Source organism: Nelumbo lutea, chromosome 5 (genome assembly GCF_056320005.1).
Source record: "Nelumbo lutea isolate HS-2025 chromosome 5, American lotus-T2T, whole genome shotgun sequence".
Taxonomy (NCBI): domain Eukaryota; kingdom Viridiplantae; phylum Streptophyta; class Magnoliopsida; order Proteales; family Nelumbonaceae; genus Nelumbo; species Nelumbo lutea.
The window spans coordinates 12,995,981-13,009,501 of NC_142688.1; the positions used below are offsets into that span (position 1 = coordinate 12,995,981).

At 36.2% G+C, this 13,521-nt stretch overlaps 1 protein-coding gene across 2 annotated transcripts in view; it reads right to left on the reverse strand.

Annotated features, from left to right (window-relative positions):
• LOC148850422 (uncharacterized) overlaps positions 1-8,624 on the reverse strand; it is an 83,645-nt gene extending 75,021 nt beyond the window's left edge. Inside the window, exons 1-2 of one of the 2 annotated variants that reach the window (XM_088946177.1) lie at positions 8,215-8,624; positions 4,669-4,778 (exon numbers count right to left, since the gene is read on the reverse strand). In XM_088946177.1, coding sequence (XP_088802303.1) covers positions 4,669-4,778; positions 8,215-8,347 — 243 coding nt within the window. In that variant the 5' untranslated portion in view covers positions 8,348-8,624. The remainder of the gene's footprint in view (positions 1-4,668; positions 4,779-8,214) is intronic. The other variant, XM_088946175.1, reaches the window with a different exon arrangement.
• Between the last annotated feature and the right edge of the window lie 4,897 nt (positions 8,625-13,521).

The following is a 13,521-nucleotide window of genomic DNA, read 5'->3' on the forward strand; positions in this document are numbered from 1 at the left end:
GAACGAATTGGTGAAATAGGATACATGTAGCCAACCCCATATAGTTGGGATAAGGCATGGATGATGATGATGATGATGATAGACACCTAAAGGCCCATATAGAACAAGAGAAAAGTATGGTTTTGCTTAAGCAGATTGTTATTGGGATATCAGACCAACAGCATTATCGCCCAATAGATAGCATGATTTTTTTATCGATAACAGAAACTTTTATTAAGAGGAACAATAGATAGCATGATTTAGCAAATCCACCACCTGATTTGCCATTGGGTAATACAACAAAGCTCCAAGTGTGCCCTTCCTTGCCACAAATAAGAACATATTCAAACATGTAAATCACAACAGCTAATTGTTTGACCTCTCTCCCACAATGTGTAATATTGAGCATTCCTCCCACAACTACGTCCTCTAGACATTTCACCACTATGTCCACCACAGAAATTTCCTTTGCCTCCATGAACAACCCCACAACCAGCATCCATCTCCTTTTATCACTGAAAATGATGAACAGAAGGCATAATGGTACTACCAGGTCCAGACAAAGAAGCTCTCTGAAGTCTGGAGAAGACATCTGGAAGGTAAGGCAGCTCTAGACTTCCCAAAATATTTGCTCTAACAAGTTCACATTCAACCTTGAGACCAAATAGGATTTTTTTTCTTTTTTTATCAGCAGACCAAATAGGAATTTTTCCAGATAAAAATCACCATGCTCCTTTGTCATTATCCTCACATCAGATAAAATGGGCTGGTACTGGTACATATTCAATTCTTCACATAATGCCTTCAACTCTGAGAAATACTTTTCAATACCCTTATCTCTTTGTTGTAGACTAAAGAATCTGCCCATACAGTCTTCTCACCACACAAATCAAATCCCCATTGAATGCATTCAACTATAGGGCCTACACCATGGCAGCAGTACACCATAATCACAAGAAAAAAAAAAAACAGAAAACAACTGGATATAGGGTTTGATCAGAACCAGACCTTAACTTTATCAACCCCTATAGAATCCAATCCAATCCAACCAAGCCTTGACAGAGCATGCAGAAAGATAGAGTAGGACCAGTTAGAACAGATGTGTTGCTCTGATATCATGTACTCCAGGGATCTGACCCGCAGCAAAGAATAAGGATAGAAAAGAAGAGAAAATGGAAGAAAAAGAGAAGTAGAAGGAATATAGATGAGTTTTTTTTTATCAATAACTTCAAATTTCATTAAAGAATATAGAATATAGATGAGAATGTGGGAATAAAATTCATTCAATCCCACTCAACTCCCACTATCTTCTGGTTACATGGAATCTATGATACCTAGATACCTGTACAAGGGTGTCATATGTACTGTGCCAGATACTAGAATTTCTAGTGTAAATTTCATATCTGATACTGCATCTGGGTAACATAGCATGGAAAACAACTTAAAAATAAATGAAATGACCATAGTACCCTCCAGTAACTACTTGATGAAGACATGATTGCCCTTTTTACATGCCATTAACACTCTACCTCAACAAGTTTGGTGTCGCTTTTCTTAGAAGTTGGTTTTATATAACAACTTCATCATCTTGAGGATTAATTTAAGTCGATTAAATCAAGGAAATTTTCCATAGGTGCTGAGAATACAAAAATTGGAGATAAAAATGGTCAACGGACTCCCCATCTAAAAAAGGGCCATTACCCAATAATGGTCCCAGCTATTCGGGGTCTTAAGAGGGGTAGACAGGATATGGGCTTTCAACCTGTTAAAACACACAAAGTCATGTGATTGGAGATAACTACTTGTATTGAAGCCTTCTTTTATGGAATACACCGTAGGAATTTAATCTTTTTGCAGGCCAATTCCCAATGAAAAACAACACCCTTGGAGGGGCAGTAGAAAACAAGGGTTCTGTTTAGTACTGTGGACATTTATTTAATAAAGGTTTTGTACTGTATTTATCTTGAAAAAAAATGAGAAAATGGCTGATAAAAGTTTATTAGGTGTTGATTGACAACTAGGCACCATTAGGTGCCACATAAGCTGAACAGTAAATAAATGGATGGGTGTTGGGGAAACATTAAAAATGGTGTTTCCCCCAACGGCTGACTCTCACACAAACCAAGAAAACGTTTATTCTCACCAAATAGCATTTTGCAATAAATGCCTACATGGCAATGAGCTGGCACCGTTTTTCAAATAAATGGCCACCGAACCAAACACCATGAAAATAAATGTGACCGGAATGACTTGACATAATCTTGTAATATGTAATAAGCAGCTTCTGTTTTTCCTTTCCTTCAATTTTTTTTTTTTTCTTTTTGTTCCCTGCAACTACCTTTTGAATGGTGTACCACATGATTAATCAGTACCTTGTAGTCAGGCATATGCAAGCCAAATAAAGCAATGCAGATAAGCATTCCCCTTTCTGTTTCTGAGCTTTGCTGGAATTAAATGAGGATACAGCTTCCAACATGTGTCCTTGGTATGCTGGTTTCTTGCAATGATCACAAACTAACTCCCTTTTGTCCTCTTTCTTCCAACATATCCCTTTCCTTGTCACCCCCAAACTTCAGTTTCACTGTTTCAAGGGCTGATTTCATGGGCTGATACTGTAGCATAACCTTTCTCCTACTTTCTTCACTGTGCACTAAGGAATAGGCCACAAGGTCACATTCTCCATGATGAGAAGTTGTTCTCACAATGTCATATTCTGGATTCAGACCAGCTAGGAATTCAAAAACTCTATTGGTTTCAAACCTGTTTTCTGTATGCCTATGCATCCTTCTGACTTTTCCACTCAATTGTCTTTAGGTGATCAATTTCTTGCCACAATGACTTCGAAGTAGAGAAGTAAACTGAGACTGGTTTCTTTCCCTGCTTAAAATTATTAACTTCACATTTCGGTTCATAGGCCCTAGCAACATTAAGTGGCTGAGAATATGTTTCTCTCATGATGTCCCAAATTTCCTCGGCAGTTTTGGCCCACAAGTAATTTCGGCTGATATGAGGCTGCATGGAATTGCACAGCCAAGTCATGACCAAATAGTTATCCCGAACCCATTGGGCATATAATGGGTCTTCCTTGGCTGGTTTCTTTACATCTCCCATCATATAGCCTAATTTCCCTCTACCTCCAATAGCCACCATAGATGATTGGGCCCACTCCAAGTAATTTGATCCATCAAATTCCACTGTGGTAATCTGAAAGGTATTTTCAGTCATGTTTTTTTTTTTTGATAAATGAATTTTCAGTCATGTTTTCAGCCCCAAAAACACCTTCCCCTTGACCTTTTTTTAACTCAGTTCCTACCATCTCAACCAAGAATTTATCACAAAGAACTGTTTTTTTATGCTGAAACAAAGGTAATTAACACCCTAAAACTGCTAACAGCCAACTTGGAATGCTGAAAACAGGTCTTGCAAACACCCAAAAATTCAGAAACAGACCTAGTAATCCTCAAAAAATCATTACCAACCAATCTGGAGAAAAACTGTTACCCCGAAACTGATAACAGTCAGATTAATAGGGTTTAAAAACAGAGGACTGATTGTGGGTTTGGGAAAACCCTAAAAAAGGTCAGGAGAAATCAGAAAAAAAAAGCCCACTCCTTCCAGATCACTCTGATCAGTCTCTGATTGGTGTTAATCTCAAAAAATGACTGAAACTTACCCAGAAAAGACTGGTGCCACTTCCAATCCTCATTCTGATTCTTCCTTATCACTGGACTCTTTCCAAGGCTCTATAATCTCTTGAAAAGCTGTTGCACTCCACCAATGGTCTCCAAGAACCAACCGATAGACAAATCTTGTTAAAACTTCCAACCCTAGGAAGTTCTCATGCAGTCGGCCAGATTAGACTCACGTGAGAAACCCTAGGTTGGCTCTGATACCAACTTGTCTAGTAGAGACTGTGACCAGTCCTACTTTAGATGAGAATTCGACAAGGAAAACAGAGAACAGAAGAGGAAGAAAAGAGAGAAAAAGAGAAGAAGAAAGAAGAAAGAAGTCAAAGAGAAAAGAATTCAGAAAAGAGTGTGGGTTGGCTTACACATTGCCGCCCCACTCAGCTACTTATATTAAAGATTTAAAAAATAGCTAACTTACAATATTGCCCTTACTAACATAACTTATCAGCACCTAAAGAAAAAAAAAACTGAAATAACTAACTTGCTGACACTACTAGCATGCTAACAGCAACATAAATAAAGACATTATTGCCCTAGAACTCTACAGTGCCCATTAAAAAATTAAGAATTTCCCAACCCAACCGAGCCCAAGTTGCACCCTTACTTGAGCATATCTCCTACATGAGACCCCCAAAAAAATAGTCCCAGGAATCTTCCATAAGACACTGTCAAATGGCAAGCATCTGAATTCTGAACTTCTCATGAGATTCAAACAACAAACAATTGTATATCATAGTAATTTCAACTAAGATCAAACTTCAAAGTCAAACACCAATTAGTCTATTGGTTTCATTTAAAAGGTCCAGAGAAACAAGCAAGCAAAAAAAAATGTAGTTGTCACATGTTTAAGTTGTAACAAAAACTAGCTATTATTAGTCAAATGTTTGATATTTCAACCAAAACATTTGATCAAATAAGTATGCACACCAAAGTTTTCAAATGAGAATTTTTCTGCTCTATTAAGTTCTTTAAGGAACACAAGAAGGTATAGAAGACCAACCTCAAGAATAGCAATTACAGCATGTCCACTGGTAGGGCTATATAACATGCGTACAATGGGAGCACCAATGTCAATTGAAGAGATCTTGCAACCAGTAAGCGCATCAAATTCTGAATATGCAAAGATCAGGCTACATTAGATAGCAAATAAGATACCATAAAATGGACAAAAAGCAAGAAATGAACTAATAACTATATGAGCAAAACTAGATGTTTTCCGTAATTAGAAAAAAGACTTCTAGACGGGTAACGCCTATATGAAGCATCTTGTGACAAATCCATGGCTCGTTAGAAAATGGTGACATAACTACAAGGAGAAAATATCGACTGAATGTTAATCCAGTTCACTCTGTTGACTAACCCCAGTGAACCAATAAATTATCTGCATTCTCAACAGATAACAGGTGTAGGACAAAATATTACAAGAATAAAAGTACATAGGAAAAAGAAAATTTCTCCCAGAAACCATTGGCTGGCATTACACAAATCAAATATGAAGCATCACATATTGAGAACCACACAATGACACGTGAATCCATGACTATCTTGTAATAAAGATCTAAAGACATTTTTTTTACCCAGACTCATTCCCATTTTCTATTCCCTTATACAATTTTATTAAGATGTTATATTTCTTATTCTTATAATCCATGTAAATTTTCATTGAAATTGATAAGGATTGGAGATGTCTTTTTTATGAACACTTCATTTGATATGCACTTGATTTTTCTGCAAATCATGAAGCGTTCTTGAAGTGTGAATACTCTTATTATGGTGTTCAGATTTTAGATTTTATCATCATTTTATGTTTTCAATTAGTTCATAGATATTTTGCAAATCATGGATGAGATATGAAAAATCCAACAAGTTTGTTCATTCCACATCAATTTCACTACTACTGAAACAATAGCAAGAGGAAATTGACCTATATGGATCCAATAAGTTACTAACTACAACAACTGTAGCACAACCACCAAAGACGCTGCCATGACAAGTTTACTATCAATGTTACCACCATCGACTGCAGTGAAATTTAGAAACTAAAGTATGTACCCTTGTGACCTGGCTGAGGGAAGCATTTCCAAGTGGAAATATATGGGAAACTGAGGCCCATTCAAAGGTGGCTAAGGTCTGATTACAGGCATAAGAAGCTGCCTAACTATAGATAAGCTCCTTGCTAGGGAAATGGGCATACCCAATCAGAAATTTATCCCATGCCAAGAGGTGGAGAATAGTCAATGGACAACCATTTGTTCATCCGTTGTAAATTCAGCATCATTTTATGGGCTCAATTCCTAGATAATTTCACATTAAGTAGCTTTCCCCTCGATAAATCAAAGACAGTCTACAATCATGGCATCTTAGAAAACAAAGCAAGTGAGGTGAGGCATTAAAGACAGTGTTTTAAAAGCGCAAAGCGCAAAAAAGGCGCAGGGGTCAATTTACGCCTGAGACACAAGGCACAAGGCGAGGTGCATGCCTTTTTAAGCAAGGCACAAAAATTTTAAAAATAAAATAAAAATCAAAAAAAATATATTAAACATAATACTAATAAAAATATCAACTTAAATTTTAAAATAAATGTTTTCAAAAACTTATTATCTAAAATTAAAATACATAAATATAGCATGTAAAGCATATTCAAATGAGAATTTAAAAATAAAATCAAACACATAAAACCCACAATCTCTTTTTTTCTCAATTGCATTACTTTAAGTAGATAATGTGATGTAAAACATATTACATTCCTGATTCTACGAGCCACCTTTGTGCCACGCCCCTCGAAGCAAGCCCAAGCAAGTCCATGTCAGGTCTTAAATTCTTAGTTCTCACACAAAAAATAATGATTTCATAGTTTTAATTGCTTTTTTAAGAAGATATTTTATTAGATGAATGAATGAACAACATTACCAAATAGGGGGTTCTCGGAAAGGCACACACCTGGATTAAGGCGCAAGGCGCATCAGGCATGCGCCTTTTGAGGGGGAGGGGGGGCGAGAAACCGAAGTATCTTCCAAAAGAAGACATGACCCATTGAATCAGAACTTTAAAAGGTTTGCACCTTGAGGCACAGGAAATGCCTTAGGCAGCCAAAAAGTGTCACAGCCTTGGATCTGCAGCATGAGGATATAGCCTTGCACCTAGGGCTGTCAACAGATTCTGAAATGCCCAATCTGGCATCCAATCCAATTTGACCCCACCCAATCCAATAAAAATCCGAGTCTGATTATATGTAATCTAAAAATGCATATAATATATATATACATATATATATTAATTTTCTTAATTTTTTTCTTTATTTGTAATGACAATAGAGAGGAGTCAGATTAAATCTGAACCCAACCCAAAATGCAAAATATCAGACTCAGATCGGATGTGGATGTAGCTGAATCGGATCTGGATCCAACCTACAGCCCTACTTGCACATACAAGGTGTATGCCTGAAGACAGAAGGCAAACTCTACGGTAAGGCTAATAACCACAGCATTGCTGATTAACAAATATTTTAGACATTAAAAAATGAAACACAAAAAAAGAAAAATACATCCTATCTGATTCTGGGTCATAGATATGGTATACATTTACTGCCCTAACTGATAGAAAAAAGAGAGAAAAAAAATCCTACTACATTCTTCTTTCTTCAATTTTAGATAGCTCTCTAAAACCTCTATTCATTTTTTTCTTTAAATCTCCCTCTCTTATCAACTGAGATACAAAAAAAAGAGAGAAAAAACCCTACTATGTTGTTCTTCTTCAATTTTAGATAGCTCTCTAAAACCTGTATTCTTTTTTTTTTTCTTTAGATCTCCCCCTCTGCTCAATTAAATCAAACGCCATTTTTTGTTATGAATTCTAGCCATTAGGGCAACCTACAATCCTAAACTTCTCGTATGTTTATAAGGCACACCTAGACTCAAAGAAAAGGCTCGTTTTGGGGGTGTACTTTACATGCATATCATTTTTAGATGAATTAACCTTGAAGTTTATATAAATAAATAAATTAATATATTGTAAGGTGTACCCATGACGTTTAGCCTGCACAGAATTTTGAACGTACAGTGCTACAACCTTCGTGTTCTAACCAATTGAGCTACCAGGTGTTTTAAAACACTTTCTTTCTTTCGAAATTTAGATTTACAGATCCTTATATATCAAGTATTTTCCTTCACTCTTTTCAAAATTAGGGCCTAACTTGTTAGGAACCCCCTGCGCTTTAGTTGCCCTAACACTGCCACCAGGGCAGCCGCCACTGATAAAAAGAAGCAGTAGCAATCACGGTTCTGGAAGATATAATAATTCCCGCAAAAAAAAAAATGATAACCAAATTCCATCAGTGGTTTGGAGATTAAAATATGAAGTTCGTCCTCACAAATTGAAGTTCGACGTTTCAATCACCATCTCACCAAATGACAATAAACAATTTAGCCTCGACACTACGGTTTTAAGATACAAATCAAACAGATAACTAAATCAAGGATCCAATTCTGGAACCGTCATTCAAAACAAAATAAGAGAAAATGCAGGGGAAACAGAATGAGCGGTTTACCAATTATATAGTTTCCGATGGCGACAGCTACAAGCGCCTGATTTGGATGAAATGCTGCTGCATGAGGTTGCAAGGGTTTGACGCCTCGATCAACGTGGCGAAGATCCAAATGTTGGACCGTTGTCCACTCCATCGTTTTCTCCTCAGTTTATCTCAACCGAAGAGATCTTTCCGCTAAACCTCAACTTAATACGGATCGAAACAGACGAGATCCGAAGTAATTGTTATCATTTGCAGAAAATTCTCGCGTTTCTTGCGTCCAGCGCAGGGGCTGAACTGTTTGAGGCTTTAGCTCAAGTAGAACATCAGATCTGAGGAGTGAAATACGGGTGCCTTCAGAACAAAGCGTGTCCAACCAGATCCCTAAAGAGAGAGACGCTGGGCCTGGGCGGTAAGGAAGTAGAAAGAACAAAGGGGTGATCATTTCTAACCCGGCCCGCAAATATCCGGACTGGAGCCTACGTTCTGGTTCTGTGTCCACACATGACCCGAGCCCAGACGGAACGAATTGAATCAGATATTAGGCAAATCCAACTATTTTTATATCCAAATTGGAATCGGATCATATTCGTCACATTTATATCGGATTATCGAATTGCAATCAGGTATCAAATAGCGTTAATAAATTAAACTCAAAATGATCAAAATACTATTTATTATATATTAGTAATAAAATGAATTAAACATATTCGAAAAAAAGTTTTATGTTGCATTTTGTTCAGGATGATATTGTTTTAAGGGAAAATTCCCCATTAGTATCATATAATTTGGATAGTGTCACTTTGGTTCTCAAATTTTAAAATGTAATAATTCAATATACAAATTTTTAAAATGTGACAATTCATTAACTGTCATTAACTGGTTCTTAATCAGCCGTTAAATGACATTTTAAAGAGATACAAATGCCCTTAAAGTGTCATCTAATTTTTGTTATCAACTATGCAAATATTGACCATACAAATTAATAGTCCCAAATCCTTGCTTATTCTATTCAATAAAGTCAGGGTTACCATAATGCCCACTCAAATGTAACCCCAACTTTCTTGAATGGAAGAAGCAAGGATTTGGGATTTTTATGTTTTTGTCAATGCTTAGATGGTTGATAAAAGAAAACTAAATGGCACTCAAAGGGCATTTTGTGTATTTTTAAAATGTCACTTTAATGGTACTGGATTGTCACGTTTTGAAAGTTCAGGTAATGAATTATTGCATTTTAAAATTCGGGAACCAAAGTGGCATTAGACCCAAAGTACAGGGTGTTAATCAGGAATTTCCCTTATTTTAATTAATGAAACTAACAAATAATTAATGGTCCATTTTAGACTTACAAGGACAATTGCATTTACCCAAGCAAATGAGTTACTAAAAAGCAAAATTGGGCCTAAACACAAATATAAGCTTATCGACAAATGCTCTACAAACAAGAGGTTTAAAATAAACAAGACCAAAATAGAGTATATGACATGTAAATCTAGTAACAAAAATGAGTATAAATCAATATACACTTATGCTTAATTTGGAAATAATACAAATACAAATATGTACAATGCAAATACATACAAAATAATATAAAACATAAGGATTTGCACTCTACAAATTTGTATTCATACTCCTTCCCAACTAAGCCTTAGGATTGGAGATCAAGAGATAAAATGAGGGGAAGAAAAGGCTATAATGATTTGTTCATATGTGTAAAATACTACCAATAACTCTAATTATAAGAAGCTATTTGTTATAAGGAATGATATAGAAGAACTAGGGATAGACCCAAAAGGACATGGGTAGAAGTAGTAAGAAATGATTTTAAGCTCTAAAATTTAATAGTTGATATGGTTTTAATGGAATAGAGTGGCGAAATAAAATTCATATAACCGACTCCATGTAATTGGGACAAGGCATTTGACGACGACAACGGTGATGTTTACAATAGATACAATGAAATTTTGGGATTTTTAGATGTACTCCACTTCAGAATTCTAATTTGAACTAAAGACCTACAATAATTCAAAATTATAAACAGCTCCACCTATAACACTCATATCCGCCCGTAAATTGGCATCAATTCCAAGCTGGTACCTACCCCAACTGTACAATGGAGCTAGGATTTCTGGGATGGGCTGAACAGTAAAAAAACCTAAAATTTGTATATATAATATAATTAAATTTAACCAAATAATAGTTTTATTTGATAGAATAAGGGTGAATCGACAATTGATCAAAGTTGAGGCCTGACCCATGATCACCCCTGGTGGCATACAAGAAATTGAATTTCTGTAAAGTTAATTATTCAAATGATTTAATGGAAGCAGCTAAATCAAAACTGTAGCCCTTTTAAATGGGTCCTAAGGGCAAGACTTAATGCCACCACTATATGAGGAGACTGGGTGCCTCACATGCACATCCACCGTGCGTTGGGAATATTTCCAGTGAATAATAATTTAAAAGTACAGGAGATGTTCCTTATGCATAGTAGTATGTGCACGTGAGGCACGTGTGAAGCGCCCTCTCTGAGGAGCAGATCCGGTCTCATATATGAATCCCACGTTCTAAGTGTTCAGCATTTAACCATTTGGTTGGCTCATTAGTTCAGCTGGTTAGAGCGTTTTGCTAATAACAGCTTTTAATTATATATATATATATAAATATATATATACATATATACACTTGTTTTATTTTTACGCAACTTACCTTTATGGACTGCAAACAGGTCGAATGGAACTTGGTTTCTTGTCTAAAACAATTATTTCTTTCTTATCAATAACGAAAAACGACTCCTATATAAGAATAGCAGAGATTCTAGTACAATCCCTTTACATATATGGATATCCCTTTGTGTTGGGTCACGTTGACCCCCCAATTTTCATTTGCAACAAAAACCCCCTTAACTTTCATATTCATGCCAGAGGTGTCTTTGCTGCTAATGAAAGTTTTGAAGGCTAAGTACCACTAACCCCAAAATATAGGATGATAATATGTAATTTATCTAAAAATTACGATATTTGATAAATCAAGAAAGGATTGGCTGTTTTTATTGACTCCAGATCTCCTGTCCATTAGAACTCTCCCCATGTCTACCCACAACAAATTATTGCTGTGCATTGGGAACATCTTTCCATATATAATACTATGTAGGAGGATGAGATGTTATCGATATATGACTACGATATTATATGGGTAGATGTGGGCAGAGTTCTTCTTGCGGGCAGAAAATCCGGTTTCGTTTTTATTGTGCTGTTTTAAAGCTTCTTGTACATGACACGTTAGCATGGGTGTGGGGTAGAGTAATTACAATTACTACTCCTTTAATTTAAACGTCAATAGCTAATTGGAGTGTTTGACCCCTCTTCCAAAATAACTGGCCTTACTGAGTTCAGATTGGTGCCCCATAGAGCGCACCATACAGGTACTCTACATGCACATATCAGTGTGCGTCGAGAACATCTCTTATATTCGTCATGGGGAGATGTTTCCAGTACACGTCTGAGATGGGCTGTGGGGCACGTTCTGTGTGGAGCGCCCATGCAAATTCGGCCTGGCTATCATCATCAATACAGCTCCCTTCGTCTACGCTGTGTCTGTCCTCATCTTTTGAAGCGATCAAATTGGGCCTGGCTGTGCCAAAGGACCTTGCCCACCACTTTCCCATTATTCAGGGCATCATTTCTTTATCTCAGACCTTTTCAGAAGCAACCTTCTATTTTGTGGCCGTGTAGTCAACTCAGCAGCCAACAGTATTGCCAAAGCTAGTTCGGTTGCAGACTGCTTTGTTCCTTTGCCCCCTTGTAATGTCACCGGCCTCACTGACATCATTGATAAGGATTGCAGGCCTGGGCCTCTTTTGAAGATTGATATACAAGCTCCCAGAAATAAAAACAGCCCATACTGTTACTCCAGACAGCCAAGACTTCATCCAAAGCACAACCTGAAATAGTTCCAGGCCCATCCCAAAGTGAAAGTCTAGAAAATTCAAGTATATAGTACAAAGGTTTCTATTAGTCTATCCATATTAGGCCCCATATCCACATGTTTGTCACACTCTCTCACCATGGAGAACCTTTGCTGATTTTCTTGAATGCCAATATCCACCTCTACCCAAATGGTTGTTGCACCCACATCACTAATTCAGCAAGTCTTGAGTTCCATTGAGGCATAGGAATGACTTTATATGTGAAGTCCCCTTTAAAATGTTGGGTTGGGACTATGGGCTCTCCTGGAGTAGTCACAATGCATTTGTGTCAAATTAGTAGAAATCAGCATATGCATAGTCTATTATATCTGGTAAGCAAGTTTGCATTCCAACAAACCAGACCAGATTCTGTTCAAAAGTTTTAGTTGATTGAGCTGACCGGTGAATTAAGGTATTAACTTTGGGCTGATCTCGTTGAAGAAGATTTCGGGTTGCAAGAAGAAGATGAAGGCATTGCCAAGACAGGGGAGCATTTGATTGCAAAGCATTCAGAATCGTAGAGTCCAAAGACTCCAAACAAATGAGAATTCCATGTCAGTTGTTTTGAACAGAAAATTCAAGACCTTTATGGGCACCCAGGCTCCGAAAATGTCCTCAAAAAGCCCCTAGAAAATAAAATTGATTAGAAAACCAAATACCTCCAAAAGAGCATATAATATGTCTTAAATACACAGATAAACATGTTAAAATGACTAGTATAAGGGCATGTGTTATGTATTTGTATAAGTAAGGGTAAAGATATAAATTGATATTATATAATTGAATTTAACTTTATATTACCTACACCAAAACAAAGTCAAGTACCCACTTTATAATAGTATAGATGAGGACATACATGAATAAGGCCATGTTTAGGAGTGCTTATGTTAAAAATAAGTGCTTATTCGAATAAATACTTATTTATATTTGGCATCCAACCTTTTTAAGTGCTTATTTTATTTCAGATTTATTTTTCAAATACTAATGTATGCTTAATGACCCAAATAAGCACTCATTTTTAAGCACTCCCAAATATGACCTAACTCAGATTTCTATAACCAAGGTATTAATACATAACAAACAATGCCTAAATAGTATGTGATATGTGGATTGAGAACATTAGAGAATGATAGAATATTTGAAATATGATTGTATGCTTAAAGGAAACCAAGATATAATGACTACTTAAAATACTAATTTAATGGTTAATTAGTTATATTCTCTTTAATTTTTATAAATCTCATGAATATTTAAAATGTAATTTTAATGCTCAATTAGTTACTTTTTCTTTTTAATTTTATGGTTGTTATAGTACTAATAAGAGAAAGCTTATAAAAGGTGGCCTGATAAAGGTTAAAACT